Source organism: Sorex araneus, chromosome 3 (assembly GCF_027595985.1).
Source record: "Sorex araneus isolate mSorAra2 chromosome 3, mSorAra2.pri, whole genome shotgun sequence".
NCBI classification, from domain to species: Eukaryota; Metazoa; Chordata; class Mammalia; order Eulipotyphla; family Soricidae; genus Sorex; species Sorex araneus.
The window spans coordinates 137185251-137202905 of NC_073304.1; the positions used below are offsets into that span (position 1 = coordinate 137185251).

At 40.4% G+C, this 17655-nt stretch overlaps 1 protein-coding gene across 2 annotated transcripts in view; it reads right to left on the bottom strand.

Moving 5' to 3' along the window:
- The window catches only part of KIF16B (kinesin family member 16B), a 324792-nt gene that overhangs the window by 78590 nt on the left and 228547 nt on the right, over positions 1–17655 (bottom strand). For both annotated transcript variants that reach the window (XM_004610913.3, XM_055133099.1), the window contains one exon: positions 7687–7809. In XM_004610913.3, the coding sequence (XP_004610970.2) occupies positions 7687–7809 (123 nt within the window). The remainder of the gene's footprint in view (positions 1–7686; positions 7810–17655) is intronic.

A 17655-nucleotide genomic window follows, 5' to 3' on the forward strand; every position in this document is an offset into this window, starting at 1 on the left:
ACAAATTCATCTCTTAAAATAATTCTTCATTGTTCATTTTTTTCTTTCTCCTTCCTTCCTTCCTTCCTTCCTTCCTTCCTTCCTTCCTTCCTTCCTTCCTTCCTTCCTTCCTTCCTTCCTTCCTTCCTTCCTTCCTTCCTTCCTTCCTTCCTTCCTTCCTTCCTTCCTTCCTTCCTTCCTTCCTCTCTCTCTCTCTCTCTCTCTTTCTCTCTTTCTCTCTTTCTCTCTTTCTCTCTTTCTTTCTTTCTTTCTTTCTTGGGTCACACCCGGCAATGCACAGGTGTTACTCCTGGCTCTGCACTCAGGAATTAACTCCTGGCGGTGCTCAGGGGATTATATGGGATGCTGGGAATTGCACCTGGGTCGGCTGTGGGCAAGGCAAATGCCCTACCCACTGTGCTATTGCTCTAGCCCCTCACTGCTCATTTCTTAAGTACCATAAATGAGACCCATTTAAAAGTTGCATTTTATAATGATTACATTTACCTATTAAAAAAAATCTACCTGCCAATTAAAATCATCCAAAGATTTCCAACTTTATCCTCTTATTTAAAACTTAGAAAATGTTTTATGGACAACAGAATAAAGGCTACTTAAAAAACAAAAATATAGCAGCAGTAGCTTGCCAGGCTCTGCCGTATGGGCCGGATACCCTTGGTAGCTTGCTGGGCTCTCCAAGAGGTACTGAGGCTTTTGGGTGGCCTCTAATTGCCCTTACAGGTGCTCCCAGTCTACTGAATGCAAGCTTTTGGTCAACTGGCATGTTCTAAAGATATGCACGCTGACAAACACACACCTGCCTGAGTCTCTGGGCACATCTGTTGGTTCGCTCTTTGCCAGTTGGCACTGTTGCCAACCCCCCACCATGATGAGGTGGTGAACTTAGATATGCCAAAAACAGCAATATTAGTGGGCCTCATTCCCATGACCTTGAAAGAGCCCCTAACACGGCAGTGTTGGGAAGGACAAGTAAGAAGAGGCTGATAAAATCTCAGTGTCGAACTAGGCTGCCAACATGAAGAAGGACAAAAATGACTGTCTGCACTTTCAATGCTTGTACACTAGCATTGGAAGAATCCATCGAGGACGTGATGATGCAAGTGCAGAAAATCAAGTATGATGTCATTGGACTGACTGAGATGAGAAGACATTGATCACATCACACCATTTTTGACACTGGAAAAGAACTCGGAACATGCGACAGTAGAGGCATCAGTGGTGTTGGTGTCCTCCTCAACATGAACTTGGCCATGAGCATCAATTCGTTCGAATGCCTAACAACCCAAATCAGAAATTTACATTTAAATAAATGTGGCTCATTGCTGGCAGTTTCTATCTTTGTTGTCGGTGCACCAACACCCAATTACAATGAAGAAGAAATTAAGAAGTTCTACATGGAGCTGGAAAAGTTCTATACAGAAGACCCCACCTTCTATAAGGTCATTGTTGGTGATATTAATGCCAAAATAGGACTGAGAAGGTCACACGAAGAACTCCACATCAGGACCCTCAGTCTAGAATGGAAAGAACAGGGTGAGAGACTGTCTGAGTTCATCATGTTGACCAAGACCATGCAGGGTAACTTGCAGTTCCAGAAGGCCGAATCTGAACGTTGGACATGGGAGTCTCCTGGTGGAAAGTTCCACAACAAAATTTGTGGAACATCATATTCGAACAATGGTTTTGCCTGACTGATGTCACTGTTGTCCCAAAATTCCGTACGGGATCAGAACACCATCTCGTTTGTACGAAATTCTACTACATGGAGCGGGGAGAAAGGGCTGCAAAGTTTAAGAGAACTCCCAGAACAACCATCATCCGGGAGCTCTTTGGCACTATTGTGGCAATATAGGAAGATGGCATCATTGACAACATCGACGAGGAATACGATCATCGACTGGTTCAGCACCTCTATGACTGTGTGAGAAATAATGAGAGTAAAAAAGCCACAAAAGGATGCCTGCTTTAGAAACTCACGACCTTATTCACCAATGTGGTCTGGTGGGAGCCTCAGGAAATCACAAGTTAACATCTGAGCTCGAAATGTTGTGCAGAGAAGTGATAAAGGAAGACCTCAAAGAGAGAAGAGCAGCAAGTGTTGGCCGATGAGTCAGAAGGGGGAAAAAGTATTTGCAACTCCCGCCTGTCCATCACCAACTACAAGACCAAGATGACTGCCCTCCAACATCCTGATGGATCTATCACATCTTCTAGAAGGGAAATGGAGAAAGTTATCCATGACTTCTACTTCGGATCTCTTCCATAGCCACGTCCACCTGCCCACATACCAAATTCCGTGGGATGAATATGCTGTTCCTAGCATTCTTCCTTCCGAAACCGACATGCCATTTCATCAGTAAAAACGGGTACAGCACCCGGTCCAGACAAGGTCAGAACCGAACACCTGAAAGATCTGCCGCCAGTACTCGTCAGTATACTTGCTTGGCTCTTCACATGCTACCATTCTGTCCCAATGGAAAACCAGCAGGATCGTTCTGTTGTACAAGAAAGGAGACATCCACGACATCGGCAACTATTGCCTGATCTGCCTGTTGTCCGTCATCTACAAGTTGTTCACTCGAGTCATCCTGAATAGGATTGGCAGAACACTAGACAAAGGGCAACCACGCGAGCAAGCCGGGTTCCGAAACGGATTCAGCATGATCGACCATATCCACATGGTAACCAAGCTCATTGAGATTTTGTGAGAGTTCAAGATACTGCTCTGTCTAGCATTAATTGATTTAAAGAAGGCCTCTGATTCTGTTGAGACTGAAGCAGTTATCGAAACCCTAGCCAAACAGGGCATTCAAACTCAGTACATCAGGATCCTCCATGAGCTGTATTACAGATTCACCACCAGGCTTTCACCATTCTACAAGAAGTGATGATTGACATAAAGAGAGTGGTTCGGCAGGGTGACACCATATCACTGAAACTCTTCAGTGCTACCCTTGAGAACGTCATGCGACAACTGGAATGGGAAGGAATGGGAGTGAAGATATATGGTCAGCAACTACACCATCTCCGCTTCGCTAATGACATTGTTCTAATAACACCAAACATTAGTCAAGAGCACAAATGCCAGCCAACTTCGACCATGAGTGTGGAAAGGTTGGACTGCAGCTGAATCTCATGAAGACAATGTTCATGAGAAACGGATTAGTTCCTGACGTTCCATTTGCTTTAAATATAATGATCATCTCCGAATGTAGCAGTTATGTGTACCTGGGTCGAGAACTCAACATGACTAATAACTTGGCACCAGAACAGCATAGGAAGAAGAGAGCAGTGTGGAATGCCTTCAACAGCATTGAAGAAGTTGTTACCAGGACAAAGCACCCCTGGCTCCAGGCACATCTTTTCGACTCCACTGTTCTTCCTGCACTAACATATGCTTCAGAGACCAGGGCCTACGAAAACAGGATAAGAACGCTATTCGGGTCTCCCAAAGAGGAATCGAAAGAGCTATGCTTGGAATATCATGTTTCACTAAAATGAGAGAAGAAATCCAGAGTTCTGACCTCATCGATGATTGAGGATCAGTTATGCTGCCTGCCTCATTTTCCAAGGTGTCAAAAATCAGATGGGCCAGACACATAATGCAATTTGGAGATGACTGCTGAACTAGAGATGTTATCAACTGGATTTCACAGATGTCAAAAGAATTTGTGACTGCCCACCTACGAGATGGTCAGACTTCTTTGTCAAGACCCTGATGTTTGATGTTCTTCATGTTCCTGGAGTGAGCAGACGCCATTGGGCTACACTAGCTCACGACATGGATGAATGGAGACATTACTGGCACCCGCTCAGGCAAATGATGAGCAATGGGATGACAGGTGATACAGGTGATAGCACCAGAGCCATATACAGGAGTTAAGGTGTATGCCTTGCATCTTAATTCTTTATACTCTTCAGTTTGATCGCTGATACAGTATATTGTCCCCTTAGCCTTAGGAAGAATAATCCTTGAGCACAGAGCCAGGAGTAAGCCCTGAGCACCACCAGTTATGATCCCCCAAAAGCATATAAAAGACCTAAAATATAACTGTTTTATGTATGACCCAGCAACTCTGGGTGTATGTTCAAGGGAAATGAGGAAAAAAAAAAAAAGAGTTCAAAGAGATTCCTGTACTCCCATAGTTATTAACGCCTCATTCACAATAGCTATGATACAACCTAAGTGTAGAATGGATGAATGGATAATGACAATACATGATATATATTTAATGAAATATTATTCAGGCACAAGAAGTATTGGATAACACTGGGTTGTCCTTCCTGCTCCTACAGGGAGCTTGGGTTTATTGGGCCACTCCCACAACAGTGCAACTAAGACATACCCAATTCCATCAGGCACTAATAATCCTAAATTGCTTTTCTCTTTCCTTTATGTTCTTTTGTGTGGTTTATTTAGCAATGTCCTTTATATATAGACACAGGAAGACAACTGATGCTATGCCATGTAACACGGGAATTAACTGACTCCAAAATAATATTTACTCCTGGGCATCCGTATTTACTTGACTTAAGCCTCAGTTGCCCTTAGTTCCTAGCACTCCAAGAGCAGGGTCCCCGGGACTGGATTGAACCAGGACAAGCAGTGAGCTACCCTGGCATCAAAATGGGCCAGGCCAAGCACCATAGTACTTAACTGTAAGTTAAAAGCACCTTCATGAACAAACTCTGTCATGACCCAAATAGAAGTAACTGAATGAGGACTCTTCTGGGGATAGGAAAGACTAACCTGGCCTGAGGACTGTGGTCTGGAATATGTAGTGAGATGTTCCCAGAAAGGGCCAAACTTTAAGCTTAATATATCTCTTATTATGCTCATAAAAAATGACACTGCTAGAAATATTATAAGAAGTAAATTTACTAGAACTGTTTAAATGGATTACTAGCTGAGAAAAGGAGAAAGCAATACACTCTGGATGGAATCATGCCCTTGGGTGTGTCTCCTAGTAATCCTGAGTAATCTCCTTAGATTGACAGAGAGTCTCTTGTGCCTGGCTGTCTTCCCTGGGGCCTCCTCCTCGGAGGGGGTGGGCTCCAGCTTCCCTTCCCTCCCCACCTGGAGCAGAGCTCCTGGCAGCTGAAGACCACTGGAGCCTAGCCACGGCCATGCTCAAGGTCCCTCTGCACACGTTCGGATGAACCTCATGCATGAAGGAACCAGCAGAGGAACCCAGGTGTGTGGGACCCAGGGCTGAGACCTCCAAGCCTGCTCGGATTGGGACTGGGCCTGCTCTGCCCAGATTTCCCATATCTCAGTAGCTAGGTGGTCACACCCAGGGATAATCACACCCACCACATAATCCTGTCAACGGCCAGCATCCAGAGACTTAAAAGCCTACTTTTCCCTCTGGGAGAACCTGGCAAACTACTGGGAGTTTCCTCCCCTCATGGGAGAGCCTGGCAAGCTCCCCATGGTGTATTCATATGCCAAAACCAGTAACAACTTGGGTCTCATTCCCCTGACCCTGAAAGAGCTGCCAGTATAGCATTGTTGGAAGGATGAGTAGAGAGAGGCTTCTAAAATCTCAGGGCTTGGACAAATGGAGACGTTACCAAGACTGCTCGAGAAATTCAATGATCAAGAGGATGATGATGATGATGATGATGATGATGATGATGATAATGATGATGATGATGAATCTCCTTAGATGAGATTTTGTCCTTGAGTTAATCTGCTGAAGGAGTGGCCTTTACCTCTCTTTGTTGTTATGATGATGTTCACCCCCACCTCTGTGTCCCCACCCTACAATGCTGGAGACTAGATGTGTGAGGACTAGATGATGAGGACGAGAAGGTCAAAGATGACAACATGTTGATGACAAGTAGGAGAACTGAGACTTTGGAGACTTTGAGGTCTGCGAGGAGACTAGGATGATGGCACTTTGATGACTGGGACTATGGCCCAAACTATGACTGCACCGTAAAGGGAAGAGAGAGAAATAAACTGTTTGACTGCCAGCCAGCCTGGGGCCCGGTTCCTGTTCCTCCAGTCGTCGCCCATCATTCGCCCATGGTCCGGCCTGGGGAAGCGGCTCTTGGCCACCAAACTCTCCGAGTCCTGCATGTCCAGTGTGATGGGGCCCACCTTTTTCCTTCTTTTCTTTTACTGAAAACTTGCAAGGAAGAAAGGAATTCCACAACACGGATAGATCTTCAGGGCGTATTATAAAGTAAGGGAACTCACAGTGAGAAAGACCAATGCTACATGATAACACATGCAGAATCTCAAAAAGCTGGAAGCAGGCATCAAATTAGGGTTAGTATGAAGTAAAACATTGGATCAAAGGCATGACATGATATTGTAATTAAAAAAAACCCACAAAAATTGGCAGCAAAGTTCACCACAACAAATATTATGTCTCTCAACGGAAACAACAAACATAAATTAATGTCCACACATTTTTCAAAAGGAAAAATCTGTACTGCAGAAATAAGAATTGAGGAAATCTGGTAAATTAGAAAAGTAAATTGCTTCTTCAGGAAGATTGGAAGAATATGCATACCTAATAGGAGGGATTTCTGGGGAGAGGGAACCACCTGAGGTACCTGGGGTCTGCAGGAGGTAGGCAGGGCTGGTTTCAGGCTGCTTCCACCCACTACATGGGGCGGCAGCTCCCTGCTGAGTGCTCCCTACTCTTCTTAGCTACACTGTTCTTTGAATAAAGGCCTCAGCTAAGACCAAGTTTGGAAGCTACTGATTTTGTCCAATTCCCCTCACTGACAAAAAGCAGCAGAGGATCAAAAAAGTTAAAAGACTGACTCAACAACAACACACACACAAAAACTGCAGTAGAATCAGAATCTAAAGAATGTGGCATCACGATTTGAATCTCACATTTGTCTGACCAAGAACACCAACAAGAACACCTTTCTGAAGCCAAATACTGGTGACCCCTTGTGGATATGACTGCATCAACACCTTTGTCAACCCTTGAAAATGAACATATATAATTTATTATTAATGCCTTGAAAAGAAGATAGGATGGCATCCAGTGATATCTAATGAAGCATTATGAGTCAATGTAAATAAGTTACAAAGAAGATGAAGTCATTTTTTTTTTTTTGGAAAGTATGATGTAAGAAAACAGCACTCTCTCTTCCTGAAAGTTTGCATAAATCAAATAATACCTAAAATAGAATAGGAAAACTTCCTGATAGCAAGCATGAAAATAGCAAAAGTAACAATGACGGCAGCTACATTATATTGTCTTTTACATACCAGACACCAGGCTCCATCCTTTATATGCACAGGTACAAATTACATACTTCATGTGATGTAAATAATATCACACTTTACATTATATATATGAATACTGAACCTAGGCCTCTGGATAGGGTGGCCAAGTATCTTGGTTTTCCTGGTTTTACAGGGTTTCCCAGTGCCTGGGACTGTCATGCTGAACACAGACAGAATCTTGGCAAGCTGGGATGGTTGGTCACTCTCCGTGTGGGCTGATATGAAACAGGCACTTTCACATCTGATTCTCTGGTTATCACTCCATGGAAGACAACATTTCACATACTGATTTAAATAAGGAAAATGACCGTATTTTATTGAACAGGATATTCACATGTTGCAGCTGATTGTAAAAAAAGGGGCGGGGCTGAGGTAGCCTGCATAATTTTGTCTCCCTTCCTCTAGAGGAATAAAGAAGGAACACTTACCTTGACCTCAAACTCGAAGTGCTCATCTTTCCCTTGCCCGCAGAGAACGTAGCGTGGAATACTAATTTTAATTGGATCCTTCAGGTCGTCTGGATTTGCTCCCAGAGAGCGAGAAACCATCCGCTATCAAAGGCACATCAGACAAGAAGAACAAAGAGAAATCAGGATCACTCTGCCGCAAATACCCTGCCTGGCCAGGCAGGAGAAAATGTGTTTCAAGTAGAGAAAAGAGCATCAAACCAGGAGAGTTTATTTAGAAAAATGATGGCTTCCTTTGAAAAGAAATGCTAAGTCTCTCATAACAAAAGACCATTTCTTTAGGTATGCCATTCCACAGTTAGGGCAAAAGCACTTCAAAATGTTGTGTGCCTTTGAAGTTCCTTCCAATTTATAAGAACAAGTGAAACAAGGTCCAGATTACATATTCGGATTTAAAAAAAAATCACTGTTCACCAGATTTCTTTCTGAAAAGTCTTGATCATCTGACAAGCTTCTTTCTCCTTCACACACTATCAAATTGCTGAACATTAAGCTCCAAAGCCTGGAGATTTGGTTCAAATTTACTTCATTTTTAACTTGTAGGCATTTTTGTAAGCCAGTGCAGTGCAGGAAGTCCTTCAAATTATAATTAAACAAATCTTAAATATTTTCCTCAGGCTCCATTGACTAATAATCAACTTGGCTCTACAACATTTATAGTTGGGATGGTGGAAAGTCAGAAAGAATTGAAAAGGCACGAAAAAAATTCTGAACAATGCTTTTCATTGGCACTAATCTGGGGCTTTCGGAAACATAAAAAAGTGTTTTTTGGCAATAGCAATTTTTTTTTTTTTGCTTTTTGGGTCACACCTGGCAATGCACAGGGGTTACTCCTGGCTCTGCACTCAGGAATTACCCCTGGCCGTGCTCAGGGGACCATATGGGATGCTAGGATTTGAACCCGGGTCGGCTGCGTGCAAGGCAAACGCCCTATCCGCTGTGCTATCTCTCCAGCCCCGGCAATAGCAATTATTTTAACCACAATTATAAGCAGCATTTATTGAATATTTACTATGTACAAAGAACTATGCTAAACGGCACATATGCTTTATTTCTTTAATATGTATGGTTCCCCTATGGGTCAACATCCTGTACCAAACTCTATCAAAAAAATAAAAGGTCTATTTAGGCCATACTGATATTATGAAACTTTAAAATAGTACTATCATCTAAGGTAAACTGAGCCAATAAATACATCCGTATGCATATGACTTTGAAAAGAAGAGAACTCCAAAGTTATTCAGTGAAACCCATTTATCTGAGTAAGAGGAAAATGTGGGAGTTCAGTTCCTGGCACTGCACAGTTCCCTGAGCATCAGTGTGAGAGATCCCCAAGCACTGAGCACTTCTCAGTGTGGCCCTTCCCTCCCAACACAAAAATGTAATGAAAAGGAAAGAGGCAGATGACAAGTTCCCTTTCTTTCCAGTAGGATCCTGGAACCTCAGATCCTCAGGCAAATGTAATATGGAAGGTACAGCCAAGCTGCACTTTGAAAACCCAGGTTTCTGGGTAATTGTGGGGAGGTATATAATTTGTCTCAAATTACTGCTTTCATCTAACTGATAGAATACACATTTTGGCATGATATGAAGGCATCAAGGAATTTAAGAGCATCTTAATATTTTTTCCCTGTATGCCTGGTCACTCAAAATGAGAACCATTAATTTTAATCTCACTAGTGCACCTATTTAGCTGTCCCCGATGTCAGAAACCATCTGAGAAAGTCTTCTGAAAGAGGGTTTCTCCATGTGTGTATTTCTAACGTCCGTATTTAAATCGACTGACAGTATTTACCCTAATTTGCTTTAAACATAGACACTTCCTGAAACATGGAACAGGTCTTTCTCTTTAAAGGTAAAAATGAAGAGAACTAATTTTGTGGCTTTATCTATTGTCAAAGGCATTTCGTGTTAAGGGGTGTCTGACCTGCAAATGCCATGGTTTAGCAGCCGAACTCCAGGCTCTGCTAAAGCCCTGATTCCTCTATGTCAAGCTTAATCACTGTGTTTTTCAAGTAGGAACATAATCTTTTTTTCATCTCTGACATGACTGCCTAGAAAATCAGCTTGCTGCAGTATGCTGGAAGCGGAGTTGGAGGGAGAAGGCCAGCTCCAGAGCTGGAAAAAACACCTCAGCAGAGGGCATGCTGCTGGCGGGATTTCCATCAACAGCTAGTCTCAGATAATACTAATTGAGAAGGCAAGAGTCATTACTTTATCAGAGACGGAATCTGGATTCTCCCTACTCTGCTGAGTAGACGATACATGGCCAGCTCCAAAGCTGATAAGATTTTCTCCAGTGAGAAGCTTTGAATTCAAAGGCATGGGTGAATAAAAGGAGGAAGAGAGAAAAAGCAGTTAAATCTTCCTTCAACCTACCTGCTACAGAAATACTGAAAAACCTCTTAAAGTGTCAAAAGACCTTGTTAAAGAACTTTTATTCCCATGCTTTCGCTTCTTCCTACTGGATTCCTATCACTTTAGGCACATGGGTGGCAAAACCCACATGTTTGCAAGGCAGCAGCTCTGAAAGGTAAATGGCAGGTGTTGTTTGCGGAGACTGTTGGGATCATTGTGTACGAAAGGATTCTTGTAAAGAAGTGATGACGATACATCAACAAGCCTTAACACCCTTGAAACTGTTCTGAAATGACTTGCTTCTGGGAAGAAATCACTGACAACAAACTTGGGACCTCAAGCAGTGTGCACTTCAGACTAGAAAAAGAAAATGAGAAGATTCAGAATCCAAACCCAAGCTTTAGGAACTGGGCTTTGAATAAGTTACTCAGTAGCTCAGCATCGCTGTGTCTGTGGCAATGGGCATGTGAAAATAGCTCAAGTGGGGGCCGGAGCGATAGTACAGTGGGTAGGGCGTTTGCCTTACACGCGGCCAATCTGGGTTCAATCCCCGGCATTCTATATGGTCTCCCAAGCACTGCCAGGGATAATTCCTGAGTTCAGAGCCAGAAGTAACCCTGAACATCACTGGGTGTGGCCCAAAAGGAAAAAAAAATAGCTCAAGTGGACTGCAAGATTCAACTATGAACATGGCAGGAGTCTGCCTGTGTTACCTCTAGTTCCAGGCTGACTTTGACAAGTAACCTAATCAATACATCAGCTTTAGAAAGATGTGTCATGGCACACACAGAGCAAGAATATATATATATATGAGAATATATATATGCGAGAATATATATATATATATATGAGAATATATATATATGCGATGTGCGCTGCCTAAATGACTCAAGCTTTACTGAGGAAGAACTGCAGCGAAAGCTGCCCTTGGTATATATTCTGCCAGCTAAGCAACAGAGGTAGATCTTGATCTTTCTGAACGACTATTCCTAAAGGTACAAGGAGCATATACAGGCAAGGGATACACTGGTATCTTTCATTAAGGACCAACTCCTGGCTATAGGGCCAGGTCCTGGAAAAGCAAAGTAACTTACATAATAAACTCCCAGTAATTTCTAATATTATTGCATTCTGACAGAGTTTTTTTCCCCCAGTCTAAGGGGATTCTACTGTAAAGGCAGAAAATGTTACCTTATAGGTATTTCTTTAAAAGGTAGCTTTCATATTGCTTAAGATTTTAACTGATAGTTTGATCATTTCATGGGTATTTAATATTTGGAAAATTTTCTATTTCTAAGCAGGTGAAATCAATCTCTAATGAAAAAAAAGTTAATTAAATCTCTGGTTCATAAACTCTCTAAAAAATGTATCTGCTTTGATGTTTTAACTAGGCATATGAATTAAGTAGGGGCCAGTTAGCTAGATGGAACTGGATCTTAGAGTATTTATACCTAAATTTAGTACAGCACCTGTATGTGTGCCCAAGAAATGGTTCCACACCTGATAACTGGTCTATAAGAGCCGGTGCAATGGCACAGCCATAGGGCAATTGCCCTGCATGCAGCTGAACCAGGTTTGATCCCAGGCATTCCATATGGTTTTCAAGCATCACTAGTAGTAATTCCTGAGTGCAGAGCCAGGAGTAACCCTTGAGCATTGCCAGAGATAGCCCCAAACAAAACAAAACAAAACAAAATATGCCCCAAACAAAAAAAATGGTTTACAGCAACTTGATTTTCCAAAAGCAGGGGGTGGCTGGGTATGGAACCTGATGTTGACATACTGTATGCATGAAATCTTCCCTATTATTAACAGTAATGTGAATTACGGTACTTCAAAGGAAGGAAAAATGGAAAGAAGGAAAGAAATAAGGAACGAAGCAGGAAGAAGGGAGGGGGTGGGAGGGAGGAAGGCTAGGAAGGAGGGAGGATAGAAAGAAAAAGATAAAAAGAGAGGAGAGAGAAAAATAAATTATTCTATATGGGATGCAAGAGGCACTTCCCCAGTTAGCATCAGAAATTGTGTTAAAGTCCCTCAGTATAATCTATGGGCACAGCTCACTTCAATCTCACTGATTTCATAATAACTGAAGACTGAGTGTAGGTAGAGAAATGAATAACTAAGACAGGGATCTGCAGACACTTGAACAAAAATATAAATAGATGAACAGAGAAAAATCAAGAGTGTGTGTTTCCATCAAATCATTGCTGCTATGTAATTTTCAAAAATTGCTTTTTGAAGTCAATATCATAAGAAATGTAAAATTCTCAGATACACTCTAAAAGACTGACATTCTTCTAAACTATGTTTATGATGGGAAGGAAAGAAAACTAAATGTCTCTCAAATTAATTTTCTTTTATTTGACGGTAGATATATTTTGAATATCTGAGTTTCGTATTAGACAAGTAAATGTGTGCTATATATTACACACCATTATTTACCAATGTTCTTACATTTCTATGTAATTATTTATTTTGGAATAAATCACAATTTTTCTACATGTGGAAAAGATTCTGACTTAGTGTAACATTGTAGTCTGAGGTAAGAAGCATGAGAAAGGCTGTGTATATAGAAGCAAATCTTGCAGTACTGGCAGAGAGAAATGTGTTAAGATACTTCAAAGAACTTTAAATGTACTGTAGAGTGGTTCAACTGGAAATAAAAAGTCAATCAAAAGCACAATCCAATCAGTAACCTGGATTATATTTCTAATGTTCTGGACAAACACATATGCTACTCTATCATTTTGGAGGGAAATATCATAGTAAGTTCTCAGCCATTAAAAACAAACAAACAAGCAAAAAAACCCACACACAACACAGGCTACATTTGTAATATAAAGAGTACAATCTTCTCTTCCTACTTAAGGTATCTCCTTCAAAAGGGGAAAAGTAAGAGAATTAACAGAAAGTAGAATTAATATCCACTCAGATCACTGTCAGCATAATAGAGGGCATGGAATTGACCAATTCTACAGGGAGTCATCAACATACACCCCTAAACACTCTAATTATGTACCAGATGGCTCAATTCAGTGTCCATTCTGACTATGACAAGGTCAGACCTAAGGACTGCCTTCTCATAACCTAAAGCCAAATACACAAGTTTTATATTTCAACTATCAACAAAACAGGTCTTTATTTCTGGGGGAAAAATAAACGCAACTCTCTTTTCTCTATTTGAATCACAAAATCTGTTTCTAGAATGTTTCTAGGTTCTCCTTTTTATAATCACATTCACCATGGTGATAATTCTAATTAGAACTCATTAGATCATTCACCTACTATATCCCTAGAGATTGCTCTATACTAGTAAGCTTGAAAATGGGGTCTGAAGCAAACATGGTAAAGGTACACTCTCAAATATAAATCATGTTTTAAGAAATAGGGGACTTGGATTTTTTTTTTCTTGTAAAGTTCTACCAGTGCCTTGTATATCTTGGGTATTAGCTCTTTATCAGATGGGTATCGAGTAAATAACTTTTCCCAATCTCTGGGCTGTCTTTGATTAATAGTCACTGTTTCTTCTGAGGTACAGAGTTTCTTAGTTTAATGTAGTCCTATTTGTTTACATTTGCTTCCACTTGCTTGATCAGTGGCATTTCTTCTTTGAAGATACCCTTAGCTTCAAAAGATGGGAAGAAGAAATGAACAGAAACTCCCTCAAAGAAGAAATACAATGTCCAAAAGACATATGAAAAAATGCTCTACATCATTAATCATCAGGGAGATGCAAATCAAAACAACAATGAGATATCACCTTATACCACAGAGATCGGCTTATATAAAAAAGAGTAAGAGCAACCAGTGGGGAGAAAAGGACTCTCCTTCATTGTTGGGAATGTTGACTGGTTTGACGTTTCGGAGAAAATAATATAGGTATTCCTCAGAAAACTACATATTGAGCTTCCTTACAATATAGAAATACCATCTGGGGCCAAAAACACACAGCAGAAATGCCATCTGTACTTCTATGTTCACTGCGGCACTATTCACAATACCAAGAATCTGGAAACAACCCAAGTGCCTGAGAACAGACAAGTGGTTAAAAAAACTATGGTACATCTACACAGTGGAATACACACAGTTGTTTGTAAAAATGATGTCATGAAATTTGCTGATGAATGAATGGACACGGAGAGTATCATGCTGAGTGAAAAGAGTCAGAAGGACAGGGACAGACATAGAATGAGTGCTCGTATTTGTGTGATATAAAAACAACAACAACATACGATGAGCCTAATACCCAAGAAGAGTAGACACAGGGGCCAGGAGGACTGCTCCACATTTGGAAGCCTGCTTCAAGTGCCTGCAGAGAAGGCAGTTGGGATAAAAAAGGGACCACTATGACAAAGATAGTTGGAAATGCTCACTCTGGATAGAACTGTGTGCCAAAAGTAGGTAAACGAACACACATGATAATCTCTCAGTATCTACACAGCAAACCCTATTGCCAAAAAGGAGAAGGGGGAGGGGGGAGAAAGAGAGAGAGAGAGAGAGAGAGAGAGAGAGAGAGAGAGAGACAGACAGACAGACAGACAGACAGACAGACAGACAGACAGACAGACAGAGACAGACAGAGAGACAGAGAGAGACGGAGGGAGAGAGAGAGGGAAAGAGGGAGAGAGAGAGGGAAAGAGGGAGAGAGATAGTGGAGAAAGAGAGAAGGAAAGTGCTTGCCATAGAGATAGGCTGGGGGAATGGGTGGTGGGAGGGAAGCTGGGGACATTGGAGGTGGGAAATGAACACAGATGGAGGGATGGATGTTGGAACATTATGTGGCTGAAACCTGATAGTAAACAGCTTTGTAACTGTATATCTCACTTTAAACAGAAAGGAAGGACAGGGCAGGACAGGACAGGAAAAGAAAGGAAAAATTCAAAACAAAACTGTGTGAACAGGTACAGACTATGAATATAGTAAAATGTCAAGTCAGGTTTACCTTCATTTCCAGAAGGTAAAACCTGCCTCTGCATCTTGAGCCGATACCACACTATCTTTAAAACTTAATACATACAACTGAACTAGGTTTTACTATTACATATGACTATGTCTGCCATGGGTATATCATAATTCTCCCTGAGAAGGTAAGATCCAAAGTTTTAGATAAAAAAACAATGCTAACTATATTTCATTTTAAAGTTTAAAATACTCATATGAGAAGCAGAAATAAGGGTTTTCAAATAAAGGAGTATTTCTTTAATTTAAATACTTATCTTCAGAGAAATAAAAGATACTTAGAATAAGGAAAATTATATGAAGCATAAAGTTTGTGAAATGTATTATTTTGTTTATATAATGGTGTAGATTATTATAAAAGCAATATGTTAGTGCCCTAAGGGTAAATCTGTAAGGTTTATCTAATAATTCCAAACTATGATTCTAACTGGAAACAATTATTTCTCCAAACCTATCTGAGTTGATCCACATGATTTCAAGATATGGGAATACTGAATATTTGATGAATGTTTCTAACTGAAACTACCGAAAAGGTCACCATCATTTTGTAGATCACGAAAGACCAATTCCTTTAGTGACCTTTGTCTCCAGATAACTCATTGCAGTTAACTTTGTTTTTCTGAGATCTAGTTTTAGTTCAATTTGAACTTGAATTCCAGGAGAAATTGGAGTGGGGGAATTATCTTTATCAGGTTTCTACAGAGAATACGGTCTAGACTTCCAGCTAGAGCAAGACCCAGTATATAAATTTATCTGCCCACATCCACACTATGACTATATTGGAACTTTTTTTCTACAGGAGCTAAAAATGCAGAAAGCAAAAGGAGATATGTCTGCTCAAAGAAACAACAAAATTTCAAAGACCCTCTAAAGGAATTCTTAACAAACAAAATAAAATTCATAGCGATAAATAATCTTTAATTTCTAGAAATTTCAAGTAAATGTTTACAAGAAAAAAAAAAGAAGAGTTAACAATTCTTCCAAATAATCATTCCTAATATAGTCATTCCTGGGGGAATAAAAGTCATTTAAAATTTTCTCAATGTTAGTAACAACTATAATCAGTAGGCATATCTGGCATTTGGAAAGAATATGTGTTCTATAGTATGGTTTGAGCTTGAGTTATAATTCTTAATCAAGTGATCCTTTTTTTTTTTTTATTTTTTGGGTCACACCTGGTGATGCACAGGGGTTACTCTTGGCGGTGCTTAGGGGACCATATGGGATGCTGGGGATCAAACTAGGGTCAGCCATATGCAAGGCAAAGGCTCTACTCACTGTGCTATCGCTCCAGCACGTGGAGAACACAAGGAAGATTCTAGATATTCACTAATGTAGAGAACAGTTCCCAGTGAATGTGCTCTTTTGGTGGAAGAAATTATCAATTCATTCAAGGAGATGTCAAGCAAAAAATTAATTACAGAACAAATTCTACTAAGTAACTTTAAAGGTCATAGAACATATGTTCTTCCTAGTGCCTTAATACCTCCATAAGAAGAAGCCCTAGAGTTTTTATTTAAATTTTATCTTTAATATCACTGTATACCTTGACATAAAATATTTGTGGTGGGTTGAACTATTGGCCCACTTGTTCTCTCTCTAGGAGTACTACCAGTACTAGGAACTGTAGTAGAAATAGGCCATAGTTTGCCCTGGTTTTTTTGCTCCTTGACTTTGTCCTTTTACCAAGTGATTTGTGTAAACCAATGGGATATCATTAGATATGATGTACAGTTCCCCTTTAATGCTTCTTTTATCATGACTGTCTGCCCCCTTAGCACAGATCCCCAAATGAGACAGACCCGACTGGAGCTGCAGATGATCTAAAGCTAAGGGCAGAACCACCTCTACCTACTTGCAAATGGCTAAGATGTAAAAGCGCGCGCATGTGTGTTTGTGTGTGTGTGTGTTTGAAATTTTAAGCATTGTTTGTTATTTAGCAATAGCTGTTTTATAGAACATCAATCACAAACACAAAGTATTTTAAGGAATGAAGCAGAATTGTCTAAGATAAATACTGAAGGCTGTATAAGTAGATTAACAAAATAACATCACCAGAAATTGGTCTATCCAGTAAGTCTGTTTGACCATCAAAGGAAGCATTAATATAAAAGTGCTTTAATCTATTTATTATAAAAAGCCTTAAATTATCTTGGGAAAAGAATATGCAGAAAAGTTATGATAATTGCTAGGAGACATAAGTATTCTCCTGCAAAGGAGATATATATATATATATATATATGTATATATATACATATATATTTTTTTAAGTAATGAGAAAAGGGAGACAAAGTGTTTTGAAGTATTTTTCAACAAAGACTAAATAAATTCATCCTGCCAACCACAAGTCCGTAAAATAGGCAGCTGTGAGCAAAATGGATTTTAATCAAATTCAGATGAGATCACTGTTTCAAAAGCACTCAAAGAAGTATTGTCTAGAATGCATTAACAGGACCCACAATGGAAATGCATGTGGCTATATTACAACAAAACAAAATGCCACATAACAAGGTATATATCCCACCCCCCACCCCCTCGTCAGACAGGAACTCATTACAACTGAGAAGGTAACTATACTCTGAATATGGAGAACCTCATTTTGTTCCCTATAGG